Source organism: Ursus arctos, unplaced genomic scaffold (genome assembly GCF_023065955.2).
Source record: "Ursus arctos isolate Adak ecotype North America unplaced genomic scaffold, UrsArc2.0 scaffold_24, whole genome shotgun sequence".
Lineage (NCBI taxonomy): Eukaryota > Metazoa > Chordata > Mammalia > Carnivora > Ursidae > Ursus > Ursus arctos.
This window is the reverse complement of record NW_026622919.1, coordinates 124,357-148,048: the sequence shown is the minus strand read 5'-3', so window position 1 is coordinate 148,048 and position 23,692 is coordinate 124,357. Positions and strand designations below refer to the sequence as shown.

The 23,692-nt window shown below is 48.1% G+C and overlaps 1 protein-coding gene across 1 annotated transcript; it reads left to right on the top strand.

Annotated features, from left to right (window-relative positions):
* The first annotated feature begins 17,255 nt into the window (after positions 1 to 17,255).
* Positions 17,256 to 20,531, top strand: LOC130544750 (zinc finger protein 135-like). Its single transcript, XM_057318198.1, has 3 exons — positions 17,256 to 17,484; positions 17,605 to 17,780; positions 19,729 to 20,531. The coding sequence occupies exons 1-3, from the start codon at positions 17,256 to 17,258 to the stop codon at positions 20,470 to 20,472; spliced, it is 1,149 nt and encodes a 382-aa protein (XP_057174181.1). The 3' UTR covers positions 20,473 to 20,531.
* Positions 20,532 to 23,692: the final 3,161 nt, after the last annotated feature.

Below are 23,692 nucleotides of genomic sequence, written 5' to 3'. Positions count from 1 at the left end.
GGGAAGCAAGGAAAACGGGAGAGGTGGAGGGGAGAGAGGCTGAGCAAGCCCTTCCGGGAACTGGGGCCGGTGGTGGGTCCTAAGGGACCCCAGGCTTCACCCAGAACAACCCTGCCTGGGGAGCTACTCCTCCTGTCCAGATGGGCTTGTCCCGACCCGGCCTGGTGCTGCCTCTCGCTGCTTCCACGTCTAGCCGACGGTGTTTCTGGATGTCTGCCATTGCTGCGGTGTGCTGCCTGTCCTGGGAGTTCACCCACTGGATCTCAGCTGTGTGGGCAGTGTGGACGTCTTCCCTCTGGGCCCCTATTGTCCGCCTCCCCAGCTTGTGCCACTTTCTAGGGTCAGTAGGGAGATGCGCCTCACTACCACATGTGCGGTTTTAACTGATTCTTTTTTTTTTTTTCTGGGTTAGGCATAATTATAAGGACAGAAAACAGAACAGTGGTTGTCAGGGGTTGACGAAGGGAAGTTTTAGGGTCATGAAATTGTTCTGTGTGGTTCTGTGATGGCGGTACATGACTCCACACACTTGAGAAACCCCAAAGGACACCACAAAGGGTAACCCTGCATATGTGAACAAGACCAAGGGCAGCTGAGGTGTGGGGGTTCCCCAGGCAGGTGCAGGCTGAGTGGGGCCTGGAGTATTAGGTGGAGGACCCACCCTCGTGGAGAGAGCCAACATAAAGGAGCTGACCTGGGCAACTTCGCAGAACACCTGTACACAAACACTGAACTCTGGTGGGTAAATTTATGTCCCACAGGTTGGCAGCTCTGAACCACTTCACATGTAGTGAGGGTCTCACAAGTAAACACACTGGAGAGAACAGGAGCGGGCTTCTCACAGCTGGACGAGGGGGTTTCGGGTAAGTGTGGGGAGAAGGCCAGAAGGAACACTCGGGCACTCAGCTGTAATTGCTCAGGTCAGTATGGACTCACGCTTTCCTCACAGAGAGGCCGAGAGATAAAAAGTCAACGTCGATGTGCGTGTGCACGTGGGTTAGTACCATACCCGAATTTTCTAGCTTTGCCCTCTGAGATGCCTGGAAGCACAAAACACCCCACTGGCAGCAAGAATACTTTATGCCCAGAACTTAGTTTCTAAACAGCACCTTCAGTAGAAGGACACAGGTTCCTCGGAGAAATGCCTGACACTAGGGCTAAGGCAGAGAAAATGAGGGTGAGCCTGGAGGGTCTCGCAGGCCTAGAAAGTAAGGACATGCCAAAAAATAATAATAAAAAGATTAAAAAGTACTGGACTATAACCCAAAAAATACAATACATTTATTTGTGCCACTACAAATACATGGTTGGACAAATAGAAACTAGGAGAAAGGGGCTCATCTTTCTTACAGACAGATTGCAAATAATAAGTGTTGAAAGAAACGAAAAATGTAGAGGGGAAATAGAAATCCTGTAAAGTAGAACAGCAATGTAGAAGGGAAACAGAAAACGACCGTCAGACCCCTGTCGTAATAATGCCACAGATCCACAAATGAATGTTAAAATTAGTTTGCAAAACTTTAGGAGAAACCGGATATTTGCATAGGCTCAAAGAATCTCCCCTAAATATCATTAATTTATGTAGAAGGATTTCTTTTTTAATTTTTAAAAAAGATTTTATTTATTTATTTGAGAGAGAGGGAGCCCATGAGCAGGCGGAGGGACAGAGGCAGAGGAAGAAGCAGACTCCCCGCTGAGCAGGGAGTCCTACGCGGGGCTCGATCCCAGGACCCTGAGATCATGACCTGAGCCCAACTCTGACCCTTAACCGACTGAGCCCCCCTGATGGTCCTTCCTCTAGGGGACAGAGCCCAGTCACCACCGCCCACACGTGTGTGCGCTACACTTCGTGACTTGCTTCTGACGGACGGAACGGGAACAGCAGAGCGGCTTCTCGGTGGGGAGCCAGGCGGCAAAGGTCAGCATCTCTGTGGTAAGTCGTGATAGTATCACACGTCCCGGCGCGATGTATGAGAAGGGCCCTTCGTCTCTGCGGTATTCTTCCCCAAATCCATAATCCCAATCGAAACAGGAGAAAACATCAGGTATTTCCACAAAGTACCTGAGCAGTTCTCTTCAAAGTTGTCAAAGGTTGAAAAACCAAGAAAGAATGAGAGACGGTCACAGACTGAAGGAGGAATGGACGCGAGGGCTCCAGGAAACATTGTGTCCTACGCCTGTTAGCGTCGCTGCGTCCTGTGTGGGAGGGCTGTGTGCGCATGTGTGAGTGTGCGCCTCTGTGTGTGGAGCTGGGCGTGTGGGCGTGCATAAGCGTGTGTGATTTGTGTGTGCCGGTGCGTTAGGAGATGCGTGAGCCAGACTGTAAGGCTGATATAGACTCAAAGCCCCAGTAATTCCAGTGACCCATTTCAGTTTATGAACGCTAAACCCTCCTCACCCTGGTGACCAGTTCAGCAGGCTAGGGAGTGCCTGGGGTGTGCCTTACTGCGGAATTGTGTGGCGTGGGCAGAGCTCATTTGTCAGAGTGCCTCCAGCTGCAGTGACCAATTCCCAGCCCACACTGGGCAGATGTGGACCACCTCTGTGCTGGCCAAGAGGACTCTGAGGGGCCTCGAGGACGCTGCCCCCTTTCTCACCTGCGAAGCCTCGCCTCAGAACCATAGCCCTTCCACTACCCGATGTTACTGAGGGCCACAGTCCTTCCTGCAAAACCCTTGGGAACAGAGGCATTTTGGAATTCAGAATGTTTGTTGAATTTGGAGGAAGGAGGAGAGGATGGCTGTTGGAGCCTAGAGTCCTTCCCAATGTGTGGACACTAGAGGGTCAGTTTTTTGTCCCCACACCCCAGGTCTCCTTCAGCAACTCGTCTGCAAATCAAGCTCCATGGCCGCACAGGCACCCCACTCTTCTCTGGAGTGCATCTGAGGCTCTGCAGGGCGTCCTTAGAGCAACATCTGTGCAGCTGGCACTGGCCATGCCACACCCCCCAGCTCAGCACCAGTGATGCCCCTCCCCACCCATCCCTGCCCTGCAGCACCCAGTGGAGGCAGCTGGGGAATTCGACAACAGCCTTCCACTTAGGGCCCCTGCCCCAGGGTGCAGGCACACCAGCAGTGACCTGTGCACACTCACACCCTCACGTGCCTACAGCAGCCCAGCATCCAAGAATGAAAGTGTGGCTGGTTGTTTTAACCAAGCCTCCCGCATGAGGTACTCTGAGGAGCACCAGGCGTCTGGGAGGTGTCTGCCCTCCCAGGGCTCCCATCTGGTGGGCCTCAGCAGCAACAAGCCCAGCTGAGCCATAGGGGGGTCTGCAGAACAGCCACGGTTGACGTGAGCTTAGTGCTGGCCGTGCTCAGCTCCAAACCTCCACCTGTTTCCACATAAGAAAACTGAGGGGAAGGTCAGTTGGCCTCAGTTCCAGACGTGCCTGATGCCAAGGCCCGGGCTGCCTTTACACTGCCTGAACTGACCTGGCTCAGCTTTGAATGTGGGTTGAGCAATGGCAGAGATAGAGAGGATGTCAGGACCCCGGGCTGCAAAGGTGGGTGGGATGGCCAATCCCACCTGCCACTGGAAGGTGAATGGGCCCAGGCGTTCTGGAGAGCAAGTCAGCAACACACTGCAAGGGAATCAGAAACACCTACCCTTCGATGGAGCCCCTCCACTTCTGGGGCTTTATCTGAAGGATTCTAATGTGTATGGAAAGAGTTGGGCAGAGGTACTTCCTTTAACATTCTTTACGATAAAGAAAAAGTTGGGCACGATAACTTCTGTTTATGTGAAGCAAAAGGCCTATTGAATAAGTAAGTCATGGCACACCCCAGGACCGTGTCCTACTCCAAGGCAATCCAACACTGCACAGAGATTCAGGAACGTGGAGGCGGCCAGGGCTGTCTCTCTGAGCCTGGGCTTCATCCTCTGTAAGTCAGGAGCAGGTGAGCTCAGCTCGGCGAAGGGCCTGGCACCAGGTACAGGTGGGTGCTCGTGAAGGAGCTGACATCACTGACCCTCACTCCATGAAGATGCGTGGGAGAGCTGCCCACACCTGCACGCGAAGCCTGTTCTCACCAAAACGCACAGAGCACATCAGAGGGAACATTCCCATCAGTTATTAGATGGCACCTGCCTCTGGTAGCAAGGATGAGCCATTCTGTTACTTGGGCAGGCACATGTGTGCACTTGCGTGTGTTGTGCGTGCATATGTATGTGTTCCCGTGTGCGAGTGTTGCGTGCAGGTGTACGTGTGCTTGTGCGTGCGTGGACCCTTTCTGACCAGGGTCGTGGTCACCGCGTTTAGATGCCACTGCTCTGTGCATCCTGACTCCTGGCTCCCTCATGCTCGCCAGGTTCCTGGTTCTCAGCTCCTGTTCCGCTGCGAGAAGCAGTGTGGACATCCGGTGGCAGTGAGTCCCGCCGTGTGAAGCTCTCCAGCCAGGGGCTCCGAGCTCCCCGCTCCTGCAGCGCTGAGCCTGGCCTTGGTGCATGAGCAGGGGGCTTGCTCCAGATGGCGCTAAGGGCAAACACATATCCGAATCTTTAGAATGGCTTTTTCCTATAAAATAATTCAGTAGTGAAACACCACATCAGAAAACAATAGCTGCTGGTGGGAAGCTCTTGGAGCGGTGTGTCCCTCTACAAGGCTCCACCTTGTCCCTGGGCGTCTCTGCACTCCTTCCTGGGAGCTGCGTCTCAGCCTCCAGACGCGCGATGCCAGCATCTGTGTGACAGTGGGCCTCACCCCCTCCTCCTTTGCGGGCTCCTTGCCGTTTGGCCCTTTCTGTGGGCTCTACACAGACACGGCTTTTACATGCCACCGTACTAACCTCACAAATTCTAGAAAGAGGCGGAATGTCCTATTTTTAAACAACCTACATTACTGAACTCTTTGTACATTTTCTACTTTTGATTGTAGTAATGGCATAATCTAACGTCTTTATTTGAAATTGATATTTTAATGCAGAAACAGATGTCGCAGCATTTTCTTAACAGGCCGACTCGCTCCCACCTTGTTGGCGTCCACCCTTCCTCGGGATTTGTGCCACTCGACGTAGGAGTCTGGGGTGATTGAAACGCTCCTTCCACTTGGCCACTAGCTGTGTCTCTGCAAGCAGGTGGCGCCAACGGTGTGCAGTAGACGCTGCTGCTCCCTGGCCCTCTCTCACGTTTGTTAGGGGATCTGCTGGCTGGCTCGTTGACTCACCAGAGCTGCAGTGTTCTTGTCCCTTTCGTCTTCTCTCCTTGTGCTGCTGTTTCCGTGCCTCTGTGTCACGTCACACGTGGAGTAGATCGATGGGCGTGTGTGTGTGAGTGCGTGCACACGTCTGGGAGCTACGGCCAGAGAGGGGAGGGTGGGAGAGGGCGGCCCTGTCCCTTCCTGTCTAAACACCAACCGTAGGCTGCCCTGCTTCCGTCCTCGTGAGGCTGTTTGCCTTTAGCCTACCTCATCACTTACTTGGGAAGCTGGCAGCTTGCAGCTCCAGGTGCCCTTCTGTTTGTGGTTTGCTGAGCTGCCCTGGTCCTCCCTGCAGAACGTGGGAGGAGAGACCCACTATCCCCTCCTGAGTCAGACCTGAGGCTGGTGTGAAAGGGCACCCCGACCCCTCATGCGTCTTCCTCACCGGCTTCCTCACAGTCGTTCTCCTTTGAACTCTCTCCCTGAACGGTTAAACCACACTCTGAACAGAAAACTGTTTTGAAAACTGTCTTGCACTTGCATCTGACAGAGCCCTTCTGGGGGTCACCCCACTTCCGAGTGGGCAAGGGAAGCTCAGCTCTGGCTGTCCTGGCTGGTGAGGACTGCAGCCTGTGGGATGCAAGGGTTCTCTGCTCATCACTCATTGAGTAAGTTTCCTTAGGAGCACACTAGGGGTGCTGACTTAAACGGGCAAGTCCTTTCTTTCTTGTGGACATTTAGGGACTATTCCCTTGTCTTTTCATCGCTAAGTCCCTCAGGGCAACTTACGTGAGTAAAGTGCAGTGTTCATTAACTCAAACAGCACTTCCTGGCACCTACTCGGGGCTGCTATTAGACGTCCTCCGGGGATTCCGACCGCTGCATGCGCCTGGACAAGCGATGGTTTGTGTGTGTGAGTGTGTGCACACGTCTTTCCAGTTTCAGGCAGGAGCTGCGACCCCATCGGGGCTGTCAGCGGCTGCTGTCCCTGCTCTGTAAACACAGATCGCCAGGTTGGCTCCGTCACCCTCAGCCGCAGGGTTCTCAGCGACCTGCAGCATGAAGAATCGTCTTTCTACCGTCTGGAGTTTAGGCCTGGAGTTTCCGACACCTACACTTTAGGTCTGAGCGTGCTACAAGGCCCAGCAGGTATCCAGACCCTTATTCTACAAGTCGATAAATACACAAGTCACCAGAGATTTGCTTCTATCGTGATTCCTAATGATTAATCTGCATTCTTTTCTTGTGAGAGTAGGTTAGCTGGGTGGGCCAGGGTGTAAATGCTCTTGCAACCCCTGACCGCTGCCCAACAGGCCGCTGAAATTGGAGGCTTGGGACGTTCACAAGACCTAACAATGCCTGTGCTAAGAGGCCTCAAGAGGAGAGCAGCCTTTTGCCTTTGCACACGTCAGTTGCCACGAGTCCCCTCTTTCTGCATCAGAGGTGGGAGATCTGACCCTCCACTTATTTTTCCATGGGACTTGTACCAAGAGGTGATATTTCCACATTTGCCTAAAGTTCAAAAAGCACACCTGGCATCTAAGGACTTTGCCTGCTGCTACCCCACGGAAGTCCTTCACGCTGCTGCCACCGGAGGGTGTCTGTCCGGGGACATCAGCCCTTTGTTTCAAGGTTCGTGCATGTGTCTGTGGCCCTCTTGGGGCCAGACGCACCACTGGAGTGCCAGTCATTGAGAGCAGCAAGCAGACAGGGGCTGGGTGTTCTCCTGCACGGCCGGGCACTCATGGCACTTTCCCTCGCAGCCCTTGGTAAGGAAATTATTCACCAAACACTTGCTGGAAAGTGCAAGAAAGACTTTATTCAAGACTTTGGCAATAGTGGGGAGAGACTGAATTCAAGCCCTGAAATAACAGGGAGCAGTGGGGATTCATACCCAATGGGCAGGAGAGGATGGGAATGGAGAATTAGGGAGAGGAGGTTGGTCAGGGTTGGGGTGGGGGATTCCTTGCTAAGACAGCTCAGCAGACCGAGAATGTGGCCTAGGTAGGAAGAGAGTGTGAGAGAGCCTGACCAGAGTTTGGCCCTTGCCCCAAGAGGGCACCCTTGTCACCCACACAGTGACCTGTTTTATAGGGAGTTAAGTGGAGGTAACTGATTAAATAGGTAACTACTGTCAAAAACAGACCTCTGTGCTTTGGAGCCAAAATACAATACGAAGACAGAGTTTGGGATAAAGAGGACCAGGAGCTTCATCGCTCCGCCAGGCAAAGGAGGCTGCAGCGGACTCCGGCCTCCAAAGGACTGCACCACCACCCCGCCCGCCCCGAGGAAGGGGCTGGGGGCTTTACAGGGAGATCCAGCAATTGTGTATGAGCTGCCCTCTTCGTTAGTTGTTTTCAGGGTGCTACCGGGTTCCTGAAACAAAAGCTAAGAAGGGAAGAGGGGAGGTTTGTGGAAAGGACAAAAAAGGTTACTTTAAAATCGAGCCTTGTTGAAGGGTTAGCGCAGCCATTGGAATTTGGTTCAACTTTATGCTTTATGCTTTTTATTTTTAGTGCTTTTTTCCCCCCTAAGACAGGTCAAGGAACCTGCCACAGAGGACATGCCGTGTCCTGTGTGTGTGGCTTGGTGCCTCAGTCTCTCCGACTTCCTCCATCCTGAGCCCTGTCTCCCCATCTCTGGCCCCTGCTCTGCTACTTGGGGGGCATGTGAGCTACTGTCTTCTATACCCCCTCTCTGCCAATGCCTTCTTTTCTGCCCCCCTTCCTGTTCCAGCACAGAGCTCCCGCCCGAGTCCCCTCTGCCCTGACGGACCGCAGCCCCGAACAGATCTATTGGTCACGTTGTGCGGCATTGTAGAACACACATATGGTCCACGTGTGCCTGCTTCTGAAGGACGTGAGCACCAGGCTACATCTTGTCTTCTTTCTCAACAGGAGAATCCAGACAACAAATTAATTTGCCCTTCACGGATTGTGTCCTACTGGAATCTTTCCACAGAAAAGTGTTCCTGGAGGAGGCTGAGCCCTGCAAGGCACTGCAGACAGAAGCTCTCAGATAACAGGTGGGGGACAGTTTCCTGGAGGAAAGCCCCCCGAGGGAAGGCCTGTGAACCCCCCTTACAGGCCAGAAGCAAAGCTGGAACTGTGCCTCAGGACCAAGCCAGTTTTTCCTGCTTGTCCCGTTTGGGTGGCCCAGGAGGCAGCCAGAAACTCAGTATGTCAGAGCGGGGAGGGCCAGGGCGGGCAAAGGGGAGAAGGGAGACAGTAGACCCCACAGGGTACCATTCTCTGAGGCCCTCAGGGGCAGAGACACGGGGGCGGGGAGCAGACAAGAGGAGGCAGGACAAGCTTCAGCTCTGTGCCTTGAGCAGGACAGCCCAGCACCAGGCTCCCAATGCTTCCTCACAGGGTCTCTTGGCTCCTCCTCAGTCTCCTGTACCACAGGTACCCACTCCCCCACTTCTGGATGTTGAGGTGTCCCCAGGCTCGCTGCCTTGGGTGGTCTCCCCCACCCCCAGCTCCTCTCCCAGGACATCCAAAACAAAGCCCTCCAGCCACCCCTGAAATCTCTGTTTTCCAGATGCTTAGGGCAAAATCCCGGCATCATCTCAATGCAGCTTTTCCTCAGGAGCCCCACATCCACCCTTGAATTCCTGATGGCCCGGAGTTTACAGCATATTCCCAATCCACCACCTGCCCTCTGCTGGTGGAAGCCACGTCACCGGGACCGGCATTACCGTAGTCTCCCAACAGTCTCTGCTGTCCTCCTGCCTGCCCACGGTCTTTTCTTCTCCAACCAGCCAAAAAGATTATTTTGAAAAGACCAGGTCATGGTGTTCCTCTCTCATATCTCGTTTCTAATGAAACCCAAAGTCTTCACCGTGCTTCCCCATGTGCAGTGGCCCTTTGTCCTCACCATCCTTGCTGTCCTCCAGATACTCTGGGCTCTGGCTCCCCTCAACCATGCACCCCTACCTCAGGACCTTTGTACACCCTGTTCATCTGCTGGAACGCTCTTCCCCCGGCACGGGCGTAGCCGGCCCTCACTTCATTCACACCTCTGCTCGCGTCTCATTCTCTTGTCCATGATCTGTCTCTGCAAAAACCAAAGCTCTTGGGACACAGGGGCCTTGTCTTCCCAGCACCTGGAGTGGTGGTTAGCACACAGGTGGTGCTCAGTAACATGAGTTATGAATAAATTAGTGAATGGCCAGGACCTCAGGGTGGAGATGCTGCCAGCCTCAAAGTTAGGAGCCTGTGTCCCTAACCCTCTGTTCTGCACAGGCCACCCGGCTGCTCCCTCAGGAACCAGACCTTTGTACATGAAGCCCCACCTGCCCTCTTCACAGACCCTCTTTTCTTTCACTCAAATCCCTCTTTGACCTCATGGCAAGGCGCCCTTCATGGTCCAGGCATGCCCCAGCAAGGCCCTTGGCCAGAGGCTCCTGCAACACGCTGTGTCTGGAAGGAAGGACTGGGCAGCTCTGCAAAGAAGCTGGTGTTAGACCAGCAGTTCGGGGTAGAGTTCCACGCACTGGAGCTCTTTTCCGAAAGTGTGTGTGGGGAAGAGATTGCTACTTTTCTATGTGAAAAAGATAATCACTGTGGATGGTTGAAGTTTCCTGATATTTATAATACAATTTTATGTATTTAGTTTTGTCCTTTTTTTTATAGGAAATCTTTTGTTGCACATTCGAATTTTTGGTTGCACTTGTATATGTTAACCCTAACCATAATTGGTCATTTTAAATAACTAAGTAGGTCTGAAAATTAGTCACAAGTGATATGTTAAATACTTTCTCAATTTAATTCTAAAACCTCCAAAATTGACATTAAATACACCCCAGACCCTTAATTCTTTTAAATAACTTTACTATTAATTTGTAACGAATAACAGATATTAAAGAAAACACTGTTTAAGACAAAAACCAAAAAAACAAAACAAAAGAAAAAAGGAAGGGGGTCTTCCCTGCTGCACCTGGCTCCCCTACACATGCTGGGGGGGCCTCGATCAGGTAGCAACAAATTCCCTCATCTGCCTGGGCCTCACTGTGGGAGGTGCAACCTCCCCCCCATGGGAATGACTGCCCTCAGGTGTTCAATTCCCCACCTCTGCCCTGGTGACTTGCTGTGTGACTTGCTGGAATTGTGCAGAGAGCAAAACTTTCCTCTGCTGCAAGTGTGGACAGTGTGTGCTGAGGGGTTGCTCCTGCCAGCCTGGTGCCTGCATGCCTGAGTGCGGTGAGCAGATTTCTGTAGCCCTGAGACGGGCACTGTCCAGGCCGCTGGGGCTAGCTGTGTTGCTTCTGCACAAACGGTACAACTAGGCATTTCATGATTGTCCCCCCACTACACCCCCAAGTGACAACTTTGTGGAGCAGGAGTCTGCCAGGGAGTTTGTTCTTTTTGCTGTGTGATGGGCACAGTTCCAGGAGGGGTGTGGTGCGGGGAAAGAAAGGGACTCCTATTTCTGGCCCATCGCCCACTGTGCGCTAGGCGCTGTATGTGTTAATGTTTTTGCCTGTCAGGGATCCTGATCCCCTTTGAGGCCAAGAGTTCTGGTCCAAAGCCTTCCCTGATGAAGCTTCTAGCACGAGAAACAGAACAGCGCAAGCCAGTAAATCACAGCAACACACAGAACCCAGAGTTAATTTGCTGAAACACAGAAGAGACGCACAGAAGGAAGAGTTAATTTGCTGAAACACAGAAGAGATGCACAGAAGGAAGAGTTAATTTGCTCTCCTCTGCTGCCACCCAGCGCCCTACGGAGAGTCTGACCAGAACTGCATCAGTTTCTTTCAGCCTCAGCTCACATTTTTGGGGTCAAGTAATCCTTTGGGCATCTGCTTAAATGTGGCCCAAGTTTTTGAAAGCAGCCATGACAAGTTCCAGGAAAGACCCTCTTTTCAGAAGACCGAGGAACCTAAGTTTTAGATCGGGAGTGGTGTCTGCACTCCAAGCCTTGAATTCCTGAGGCTCAAGGGTGAGGGGCAAACACCTCCCTACTGAAGGCTCCTGCAGCTGGGATGTGGCCAGAGGGTTACAAAGCTGCCTGGGTGGGACCAGAACAGAAATCCAAGCACAGATTCCTGATTCTATAAAAACAGAAGAGATATAGTGGGGTCATTTCATATCTATGGGAGAAGGGGCCGAAGGCTTGATAAACAGCTTTGGGAGAAATGATTGCTACTTCAGCTTTTGCTCTTTAACAAAACACTCCGAAGCTTATGGGCTTAACACAGTCATTTAGGTGCTCATGGATCTGTGGGTGGACAATTTGGTCTGGCTCAATAGGACAGTGATTTTGTGGTTTCACCTGAGCTCACCTATCTGTTAGTTGGCTAAATGACAACGGCAACATGATCACATTGCCCCAGCAAGTGGTAGGTTGACTCACATTTCTCCAGCATGCAGCAGCTTGGTTCTGGCTCCTTTAAATGATAGCTGGTCTCTAAAAGCAGCAAGAGAGATCAAGTTTTTATGAACAAACACTTTTCAGCCTCAGTCCATCACATTTGTAATATCTCATTGGCCAAAGCAAGTCGCATGGCTTAGCCCAGATTCAGGGGTGGAAATATGGACCCCATCTCTTCAGGAGAGGAGGGAAAAGGTACATGAGAGGTTTGGGAACAATTTGTGGGCATATATTTTTTGCCATCTACCCACCTAGCCTTTTGAGAAAGGAATTACTTTAGAAACTTGCCTCAAATAGGGCATTCACTAAAATGTACCCCCAGTTGGAGTAAAGTTTAAATATAAAAAATAAGACTGTGACTGTATTGGTCAATATTTCTCTGCCATTGGAGGAGAAAAGGCCCTTGTGGCACAAAATTAAAGTCAGAAACCATAAAGAAAAAGTTATTTTTGACACACATTCATAACAATTTAAATTATTCATGAACAAAATTAAAAGTCAAAATGTAAATTGTAAAATTATTTGCAATATTTGTCCCAGAATGAAAAGTCTAAACCCTTTGTATGTAAGGGTTTGTGCCCTAAAGAGATGGCAGGTGACATGGTCCAAATTTGATGAGGGACCCAGAAAACCATTGCTGGCACTTTGTATGTTTTCTAAATGAATAAGCAGCCAACGACATGTGAAAATATGTTCAAATAACTTGTACTTAAAGAAAAAAAGTAAAGACAAATTATAGCAACAAGACTGCATTTTCACTGACTGAACTGGCAGAGTTTTGCTCTTGTTGTTATTACCTATGAATGGTGGTGCCCAGGATTGTTGGGACTCCAAACCAGGTTCCTCTGGGGGACAGAGGTCTCCTTGGTCCAACCTGCAGGTTCACTCCTTCATCTAATGTTTGTTGAGCACCTACTATATGCCAGACACAGCCTAGTCTCTGGAGCCCCCACTGAGAAGTAGGCATTTGTGCAAAGGCCTGGAAGAGCAGAGCCAGCTGGGCAGCTGTGTGTGGAGAGCGGTTCCCAGGCAGAGGGAACAGCCAGAGCCTGAGGGGCTCCCCAGGGGCAGCTAATTCAGTTGGGAGGAGTCCAGAGGAGATGGGGTGGTGAGGTCTCTGCAGGACTGGAGGGCTCACAGGAGCACGTTGGCTCCTCCACTGAGTACTGTGGGAATAGAAGGGGAGCGTGTGACTTGAGTGTGAGCAGATCGTCCCAGCTGTGTGTGAGAATGGACTGAGGTGCCAGCAAGAGGCTTCTGCAACCACCCTGGAGAAGGGAAGTGGGCCCTGGGGGTGATGGAGGAGATAGAACAAAGTGATCCAGCAGGATGTGGATCAGGGCTCACATGGCAGGACTTCCTGATAGACTAGGTGTGAGGTGGAGAGAAAGAGCAGGTAGCTCCAGGATTGTGGCCTGAGCTCCTGAAAAGATGCAGCTGCCCTCCATGAGATGTAAGATCAGAGGAGTAGCTCATGGAGATTGTCAGGAGCTCAGTTCTGCCCATGAATGTTCAAGAGGACATATTGAGTGGCAAGTGGACCCACGAGCTGAGGTCAGGGGAGAGATCAGCCTGGGGATGTAAAGTTGGGGTTGTTAACTTACAGATGAAGCCATAGGCTGGATAGAGCCCAGGAGAATGAGGTGGACAAAGAAGAGAAGGGGCCCAGGAGCAACCTACTGTTGAGAAGGAAGGAACTGCTGATTAGAGCTGGTTGGGACACTGTCAGTGGGCGTGAAATAATAACAAAAATATGTGTTGGTCTCTATCCCTGGTTCCTGACCATAGGGTCCTCAATCCCTTAGAATTTCCTGAAGGATAAGAGTATCCTTTGTCCTAATGAGGCAGTTCCTGGTGGCTCCTAGATGGTGGCTGGCCACCAGAAAGACCAAGCCATGATTGGAAGCTTAGAAGTTTTAGCCTCACCCCCCATTCTCTTGAGAAGGCTAAAACTGGAGTTAATGATCAAGCATGCCTACTTGACAAAGCCTCGGTAAAATGCTAAAAGCGCAGGGTTCTGAGAGCTTCCATGTTGGTGAGCACATCCACACTGGGAGGGTAACATGTCCCACCTTCACAGGGACAGAAGCTTCTGAGCTCAGGATCCTCCCAGATCTTGCAATGTGTATCTCTTCTTCTGGGTGTTCATCTATACCCTGTATCATATCCTTAAATAAACTGGTAAATTTAAGTAAGTGTTTCCCTAAGTTCTGTGATCTGCTCTAACAAAGTAATCATACCTGACAAGAAGGGCTATGGGAACCTCTGATTTGTAGCAAAGCAGACAGAAGGTAGTGGTAACCTGGGGACCTACTACTTGCCATTGGTGTCTGGAGGAGGGTGGGAGCACTCTTGTAGGATGGAGCCCTTAACCTGTGGTATCTGACCGCTATCTCTAGGTAGTGTCAGAATTGAGTTAAATTGTAGGACACCCAGCTGGTACCACAGAGAATTGCTTGGTGGATGTGTGGGAGAAATTCCCCCACATTGTAATTGGATCCTATAACCAATTTGCCAGGAAAGTAGGGTATGGGGCAGTCTTCCCCGGGAGTCCTCTTTTCTGGGTTTGTGGCTCTGCTTCTGCATGCCTCCACTTACCTCCCCAGGACATCTGTGCTCTTGCTACAGCACACAACAAACTTTAACTGAAGTTTGGGAGGATGGCAGGAAGTGTGTACCCACCAGGAAATTCAAGGGTCCTGGGACTCCCTTCTGGATCTGGAGGCTCCTGGTCCTTGCACCTGCTGACCTGTCCTGCCACAGTGCCTGTAGGCCAACTGTGTATCCTCATGGCTGCCGGTAATTGCTGTTCTGTCTGTTGTAGATAAGAAGGTCGAGGTTCAGAGAAAATTTCTGAGGAGCCACGGTTCTACAGAAGGGAAGTGCAGAACCAACATTCAAACGGGATTTGGTCTCACTTCAAAATCTGAAGTCTTTTCTGAACCCCATCTGTCCCTTGTTTGGCAGAGTTGGGGGAGCAGTGAATGGTAGTGTAGAATATATTTCCGGGGGGAGGGGGGAGGGTTGGTTCCCCATGCTGTGCCGCCTGGGTGTGGAGACTGCCCACAGGTTGGAGGTTACAGAGGAAGGGCTGCAGTGTGAGTGTATGATTGGTTCCAGTCGTGTGTCCCTGCCTAGGATGCAGGGAGAGAACTCCTGGCAGGAGCTGTCCCTGGAGAGGTGGGAGTGAAGGCAGTGACATCTGTGTGGCTATTTGGCAGGAGGGGTGACAACTGATGACCATGTTTGCTAGCATTCCTACCCGTTTTGGAGCTATGGGGACTCAAATTATATGATTTTATGAGGCTGTTGGAGGAACGAATGGTTACAGAGGCCAAGAGGGCTGGTAGGGCAAATAACACCAGCCCCGTCTCCATCAGTTTTTTGCTTCTCCACCATCAGAGAGGGGAGGTATATGCCACACTAAGCACGACTATGGTACACGAGAGAGGAACACTCCCACCCATAATGTGGCTGACACCATCCGGGGTATCCCCCAACCCTGCAGCAAAGTGGACGGTGACATCTCTGTCCCGCCCCTGCACACAGTCAGAATGTGGCTCTCTCCCCCACCCTTGCACCTGGCTCCTGTCCTCCTCTTAGCCTTAAAGGGAACTTAGCTCTAAGAGTCCAGGTGGTTTTTTATGTGAGAGAAGGTTTTGTGAGATGATAAAATGGGATATATTGCATTGCAATCCCTTCTGAAAACCAGTTTTCAAGCTTTGTTTCTCCTCTAATTCCTCCTTCAGCCCTAGTTACCTCACTAAAATTATACTAGGCTTTTTTGGGGGTGGAAATCAGCAAACTAATTCTAACATGCATATGGAAAGGCAAAGGGCTAAGAAAGGCCATGATATGTTTTAAAAGGAACAAGAATAGGAGAAATTACCCTATCAGATATCAGGACTTATAGTAAAGCCTGATAAAGACAGTATCTTATTGGTTCATGGAGAAATAAAGAGACCAAGGGTCAGCAAACATTGGCCTGCCCACGGACTGAGTCTGGCCTACTCTCTGCCTTTCTGTGGGTCACAAACCAAGACTGGTTTTTACATTTTTAAATGGTTGAAAATAATAAAAAGAAGAATATTTCATGACACATGAAAATTACACGACATTCAAATGTCAGTGGCCATAAGTAGTCTTACTGAGTGGACTGTTAAGGAAGCCATGTCCACTTGTTTATGTACTTCCTACGGCTGCTTTCACGCTCAGCGGCAGAGTGGAGTAGCTGTGTTAGAGACCGTGTGGTCTGCAAAGTCTGAAATAATTCACATCTGGCCCTTTCAGAAAAAGTTTGCTGACTCCCGAAAGAGACCAATGAAACAGAATCAAGAAACCTGCCTTATGACAAAGATGGCATTGGAAAGATTAACATTGTAACACACAATCCTAGGTAAGTTGTATCTCCACAAAGAAACCTAATCTTTACCTCACAACATATGCACAAAAAAGTTATTTTTTAGTGGGATTTAAAATCTAAATGTAAAGGGTAAAACAATGAAACTTCTAGTAGATGATATAGGATAAAATCTTCATCATCTTGGATTAGAAAAAGATGTCTTATATAGGGCATAGAAATCACCACCCGTAAAGTAAAAGATGAATCAATAGATTCCATTAACACTGAGAACTCTAATCCACCAAAACACACCATAAGGACAGTGAGAAGTCAAGTCACACTGTGGGAAAAAATATTTGCAAAGCAAATGATAGGGCTCATATCCAGAATATATAAAGAACCCCTATAAATCAAGTCGGAAATCCAAATGGTCAGAAAATACATGAAAAAGTGTTGAGCTTTGTTATCAGGGAAACGAAAATAAAAACCCAAATGATATAGCATTACACACCTCTCAGAATGACTACTATTGGAAAGACTGAGAAGCTCAAGTGTTAGTGAGAAGGCACATGCTATCATCCAGCAATTCCACTCCTAGATACATGCCCAGTGAAAATGCTTACATATGTACACCCAAAAGCGTGTTCAAGAATGTTCAAGGCATCACTACTTGGAATAACCAAAAACCTATCATGCAAATGTCCACGAACATAAAATGCTTAAAAATATTGTGGCATATTTTTACAATAGAACACAGCTCTGCAACACAAAGGGCCAAACTGATATATGCAACAACATATATCCTAATGAGTCTAATAGTTGTGTTGAGTGAAAGAAGTCAAACAAACAAACAAACAAACAAACAAAGCATGTTCCGATTCCATCTCCACAAAGTTCAAAAGCAGGCGAAATGAACCTACGGAGTTGGAAGGCAGAATGGTTACCTTTGATTGGGGTGGTAATTAGGAAGGGGTCTTTTGGAGCTATGGTAATATTCCATTTTTTGATTCAGGTGGTAGTGAATAGAGGTGTGTTCATTTTGAGATAATTCACCAAGCTGTGCATTTATGATACGTGCACAGCCGACCTCTAGATGGTTTTTGCAATTTCTGCTGAGAAATGTCACGTGTGACGTGCAATCACAATAATTCCTTAGTGTTATCTACTCTGCCCGATGGTCTCATATTGCTTGTTACCGAAGGACCGTAGAGTCCTCTACCGTCTGTACATTTTTTATACTGTCCTTCCCCCCAGGGCCTGTGCGGTCCGGCGCCGCGAGGCCGCAGGCTGAGCACGCCTGTGTTCGGTAGCAGAAAGCGGTCGGCACCTCGAACCCAGGACCCACGCTTCCGCAGCGACTACTGGCGCGGGAAGAGGTAGCCGGCGGCGGCAGTAACCATGGAGATTCCGGTGTGCGGCCCTGATTGGCTGAGACACTCCGGGCCCCACCTCTTCCGTTCAGCCCAGCGGGAGGGGTACGGAGAGGCCGAGATTTCCCGGGGACTTCTGGGAAAAGGAAAGTCCTTGAGAAAGGAAGCCGAAGTGACGCACCCCGAGGCATTCTGGGAGTGGCAGTTCGTCGTCGGGTGCTTTCGGATACTGCGGCCCAGTAGCCCGGGAGTTGCGGGTTGGTCGCCGCCGTCCCGGGAGGGCTGAGTGGAACCTGGTTTCTCGTGAGGTCGGTGCGGCACGGGGACGCAGCGCAGAGAGCCCGGCCCTGCTCTCGTACCTGCGCTCCGGCCGGGAGCCGCGGGCTCTCCGAGCTGTGGCCGGTCGGGAGCGGGACCCCCGCGTCCCTCGGAGGCCGCGAAGGGCCGCAGCACCCCCAGCGCGGAGGAAGTGGGAGGCGGAAGGAGAAAAGAGCTCTTAGAGGGGCGCCTGAACGGAGCCCGCGTCTCCGTGCTGTCCGCGACGGCAGCTTGGGTGCGGCGGGCCAGATTTAAATCTAGGGCCTGCCCCCCGCGGCCCCCAGCTGGCGAATCTCTGCTAAAATGTTTGCTTGGAGACCCCAAATTTGACTTGAAACCGTTGTGTCTGTGGAGGGCTTGTGGAGGACTTGCCTTTCTCCTTACCCGGTAACTCACACTTTGCAGGGTTTTCTTAACACTTGCTGAAAATTGGAGTAGGTAGATGTTTGTTTAGTTAAGGAAGCGAAGTAGTGGCTTCCGCAATTTAAGTGACTGCTCATTTGCGATTCTGAGAGGGTTCTTCTATTTGTTAAAAAGGAAAGAGGAACGTTCTGCATTGCCTTCCCTCAGCATTTCTCTTTGTACCAGAACATCTCCCGCTTGTTAGTATTTCCACCCAAACGTTGACTCTGATCTGAGACCACTTTAGAAGACCGCGCTGCCTTTCCCAGACACTCCAGTAACACCTCTCTCCAAGTCTCCCGGTGTGTCTTCTCTGGTGTCTGTTTTTTCTTCTCTGTTGCCTGGAGCATTCGGTAAGTCTTTGCCCTCCAACAGAAGGACTGTTGGGAGACTCAGATTAAATGCTTTAAAAGTTGGTAGTACTGGGCTCTAGAAATGTCAAAATATTACATTTAAGTAACAACAGTATTGACTTTGTTGTATATTCCACCCCCCCCCCCCCATGAGCACGACTCTCAGTTTCTAAAATTAGTCTTTGCCCAGGAAAGTGTTTTGGAGATCCTGTGAGATATTGAGGTCTCTGGGGCGCACGTTCGGGTGAGGGATAAATCTGTATGTGCGACTTAAGGGTGATCGTTCAGGAGGAGTGGAATCTTCAAGTGTTGTCCAGGGAGCTCTCCTTAATGCCTTAAATTCCGCTATTCCGGTGTTCAGCTTTTCGACCTATTCATTGGCTACTCCTTTCTGCATTGCTTTTCCAGGTGCTGTTTTTACATTCCTCAGTAGCTTCTCTCTATGGCCTGTCACTCTGGCATTTCTTCTTGTTGCTCATTTTTCTGCTATTGCTGTGTGTCACCTTCATTATTTGGGTATGACTGGGTACTTGTCCATTCTGTCATTTAAGTTCTGTTTAGCCTCTAGATTACTCTGGTAGTGTAGTGGGCAAAGCCTAAGTTCTATTTCTCACTGTCCTATTAATAATCTCTGTATCTTTAAATGACATAATTTCTGCAGTTCTAAACTTGTTCATCTTTGAAATGAGGTTAAGCCTTTATATCCTTAAAGCATTTTTTCCAGCTTTAAGAGTCTTTGTAACAATTCCAGTCAGGCCATTCTCTTTCCTACCACTCCTACCTCTACTTATCTCTACTCCACTGACTCTTATTATTTTCCCAGATTATGAGAGTGTGTATTCTAATATGCATTTGTTTTAGTGAAGTTGTTTTCTTTCTCCTGAGTGGTGTTTCCCTTATCCCAACACAGACAACATATTGTAATTTTTATTCTTTTCAGATTTGAAGGCCAGAGCAGTTACCACAGAGAAGACCATTAGAATATACTTATGAGTGGGCAGCTCCATCACTGTCATCATGGAAAGCCTCAGAAGGGATGCGTCCCAAGAATATTTATTTGGGGAAGTCTGTGAATGTGGGGCCAGAGTAGAAAAGCAAAGGGAAGAGTCTGTAAGCAACCTTTCAAACAAATGCCTTGCTCAAAATACTGTTTTTCAGCAAGTGGTAGTTGCCCATGAGGAAATAACCTTTCAGGAAATTGGGCATAATTTCAGTGAATTTGGGAGAAGTTTTGATCTAAAGTCTAAACTTATTCCACAGCCTATTACTCATTTAGAAGAAAAATCACTTATATTTGATCCATTTGGGAAAAGTATCAAATGGAACTTGTCTTCAATTAAAAGACAAAGAAATTCTAAAAAGAAAACTTATAACTGTAGTGAATGTGGAAAAAATTTCAGTGACTGTTCAAACTTTTTCCGTCATCAGAGAATTCATACTGGTGAGAAACCTTATAAATGTGACGTCTGTGGAAAAGCATTTAGTCAGAGTTCATCTCTTACTGAACATCAGAGAACTCATACTGGAGAAAAACCCTATAAATATAAAGTCTGTGGAAAAGCGTTCACTGTAAATTCATCTCTTACTCAACACCAGAGAATTCATACTGGGGAAAAACCTTATAAATGTGATGAATGTGGGAAAGCCTTCAGTGACTACTCATCATTTATTCAACATCAAAGAATTCATAGTGGAGAGAAACCCTATGAATGTATTGTTTGTGGGAAGTCCTTCACTGATACCTCATCTCTTACACAACATCAGAGAATTCACACTGGAGTGAAACCCTATAAATGTAAGGATTGTGGGAAGGCATTCAGAAGAAGTACACACCTTACCCAGCATCAGAGAACTCATACTGGGGAAAAGCCTTATAAATGTAATGAATGTGGAAAAGCTTTCACTGCCCAACCAACGTTTACCCAACATCAAAGGATTCACACTGGGAAAAACCGTATACATGCTGTGAATGTGGGAAAGGCTTCCCTGGAAACTCATCCCTTACTAAACATCAGCGAATTCATACTGGAGAGAAACCCTATGAATGTAATGAATGTGGTAAAGCTTTTAGCCAGAGAACTCATGTTATTCAACATCAGAAAATTCATACTGGAGAGAAGCCCTTTAAATGTAATAAATGTGGAAAAGCATTTGGTAACAGCTCTGTCCTGATCAGACACCAGCAGCTCCACATTTTAGAGTTACGCTAATGATGTTATAATTTCATAGACTACTTCATCCTTTCATGACCTACTCTTACTTTTTGATCATAGGTCTCTTACCATGTTGCCCACTCCTCTGTTTATTTTTATTTATTTATTTTTTATTTTTTTTATTTTAAAGATTTTATTTATTTATTTGACAGAGAGACAGCCAGCGAGAGACGGAACACAAGCCGGGGGAGTGGGAGAGGAAGAAGCAGGCTCCCAGGGGAGGAGCCTGATGTGGGGCTCGATCCCAGAACGCCGGGATCACGCCCTGAGCCGAAGGCAGACGCTCAACGACTGCGCCCCCCAGGCGCCCCCCACTCCTCTGTTTAAAGTTATAATGTATAGGAAGGTTGTACTCCTGGGAGAAAGTAAAACATAACATACTATTTCTAATTTCAGTCCTCACACCAAAGCTGTTGTAAGCAGCAGTTTCAATAGAGTATAGCAACTTCCATATATCTGTCTGGGAGCTGTGTGGTTGATACTGCCATCTCCCTGGGAGTCTCCTCTAAGTCTTAATCCATTTTATAAAACACCTAAAATGAAAGGCTGTTTTCTGTCACCAGAGGCTTCCGAATCAAATTCAGGTCCTAATTTATCTTTTATTTCAGGGATTCCTCAATGTTAAAACAATTATGGGAGTCTTTAATATATTCAGCCATATTTCCCAGATACACTGGCCCAAAGTGCCATTGGTTCGTCAGTCCGAGATGAAATATGAATAACAGAATACAGTGTCATGGGAATTGTTCCACAGTGGCAATTTGGTTTATTTATCCACCGTTCTTTCACCCTGATCATCTAAAAGATTGGACCACTGAGAAAGTTCATTGGTCTTTTAGGACTCCAAAACAAGTCTTAACGACTGCCTGCATCTTCCAGTCTTCCAGAATCCACTGTATTTTTCATACATGCCTTTCTGTTCAAGGGTGACCTTACCATTCATTTATGTTCAATCCTGCCATCATGCATTAGTCAGAGATTAAGAAATTTATCATTCATACACATTTCAACTCAGCATCAACTTGGCTGACTTGGATTCTTGTTAGACTGGGTCCAAAGCTCAAACCTGGGATCTAGTTTCCCACTTCTAGACTCTATAACTCATAGTGGCTTTTCATCACTGGTAATCAACCTACCCTCTGCCTTGGTACATTCTTGGGGCAGAATTCGAGGTAGAAATGGCATGAAAAACCATTGTTCCTCAGCATGAGCAGAGAAAGCCCAAGTGGAACTGGGAACTAGCTACCTTCAAAATATCATTAGGCCTTTAGACTCACTGTTGGGGCAGTTGCTACCTAAACTAGTTGTGCTGACCTATTTTGTACTTCGGGAACCTGTTTTGCTTGACTGTATCCTCATTTGGTATTTACCACTTCTACTTCAGTCTTTCTGGTCATTTTGTGTCTGGTTCCTCCTATTGATTTTCCATTCTTAGTTAATGGAAATTAACTAAGTCTTAATCTTAGGTGTGTTCCCAGTAGATATTGCTATTAGATTTCTAGCTATTCTCTGGCCTCTAACCATTAATATTTTCAACATGACTCCTTCTTAGTGTTTTTTATTGCCCTAGTTTACGCTTATGATTCCTCAACACTATACCTCGATTATAGTACTTGTTACATTGTATTAGAGTTGGGTGCTTGTCTTAGTAGACTGTAAGCCCCTTTGAAGGGCAGGGACCTGGTTTAATTCATCTTTGTATCTGGGCTCCAGCAGCCTGAATGACCCAGAGTTGCTGCTCAATAAAACCTTTTTGAATATATGATATACATTCCTAATCACCATTTCCACAACCCAAATGAACACATTTTTACTGGAAAGTTTTTGATGTTGTAGAAGCTCCTTGGGCCACGTGTCTGTGCATATCTTGGCTGTCTGTGCGTACTTTGTATGGTATGTCTATGAGATATGTCAGTGTGCAGTAGTATAATACAATGGTTCAGAGCTTGGGGTCTGAAGTCAAAATGGTGAGGTCTGAGGCTCATTGCTGGCATTTACAGGTGGCTCATGGTACTTCCTTACACTGTGGTTTCCTGATTTATGTAATTGGGATAACTGTATATACCTTATAGGATTGTATTACATGAAGTAATGCATTTAAAGAACTCAGCACAGTGCCCGTTCCATAGGAATTATCAGCTTGTCTTGTTTGGACCCTGTATACCTTCTTGGTGACTGATCTGTGTCCTAGTCTAGATCCAGAATATCAACTGATCTCTCTCTTTTCCATTCTCAATATTCTCCCTTCTCTCTATGGTATATTGTCATTACTGACAAAGGAATGTTGATGTCTCCAATTGTAATCATTGATTTATATATTTCTCCTTTCAGTTCTGGGAGTTTCTGTCTCATACGGTTTGACAGTTTTGTTACACACATATACATTTAGATTGTTATGCCTTCTTGGAAGACTGACCCTCTTATTATTTAGTGCCCCTTATCTCTTAATGTCTTCCTTGTTCTGAATATCTGCTTTGTCTGAAATTAATAGATTTATGCCAGCTTATTTTTTGGTTAGTGTTAGCATGGTAGATCTTTCTCCATCCCTTTACTTATAACTATGAATTGTTGTGTTTAAAGTGGATTCCTTGTAGTTCACAATGTTGGATCATATTCCTTTATCCATTTTCACAATCTGTTTTTTAATTGGTATATTTAAAGATATTATTGATCTAATCAGATTAATATGTATCATATTTGTTACTGATGTCCATTCTTTGCAGTTCTGTGATTCCATCTTTTTTTGCCTTCTCTAGTTTTTTTTTTTTTAAGATTTTATTTATTTGAAAGAGAGAGAAAGATAGTGAGAGAGAGCACAAGCGGGGGGTGGGGAGAGAAAGAAGCAGGCTTCCCACCAAGCAGGGAGCCCGATGTGGGGCTCGATACCAGGACCCTGGGATCATGACCTGAGCCAAAGGCAGACACTTAACCAACTGAGCCACCCAGGTGCCCCTGCCTTCTCTAGTTTTAACTGAGCATTTAATGAGTCCATTTTATCCCTCCCTTAAATGTCTTTTATTTTTTTTTTAAACATTTACTTATTTTAAGAGAGAGGGAGTGTGAGCTGGGATGGGGGAGGGGAAGGGAGAGAGAGAGAGACTCTTGAGCAGACTCCACGCTGAGCCTGGAGCCTGACACGGGGCTTGATCCCAGGATCCTAAGATCATGACCTGAGCCAA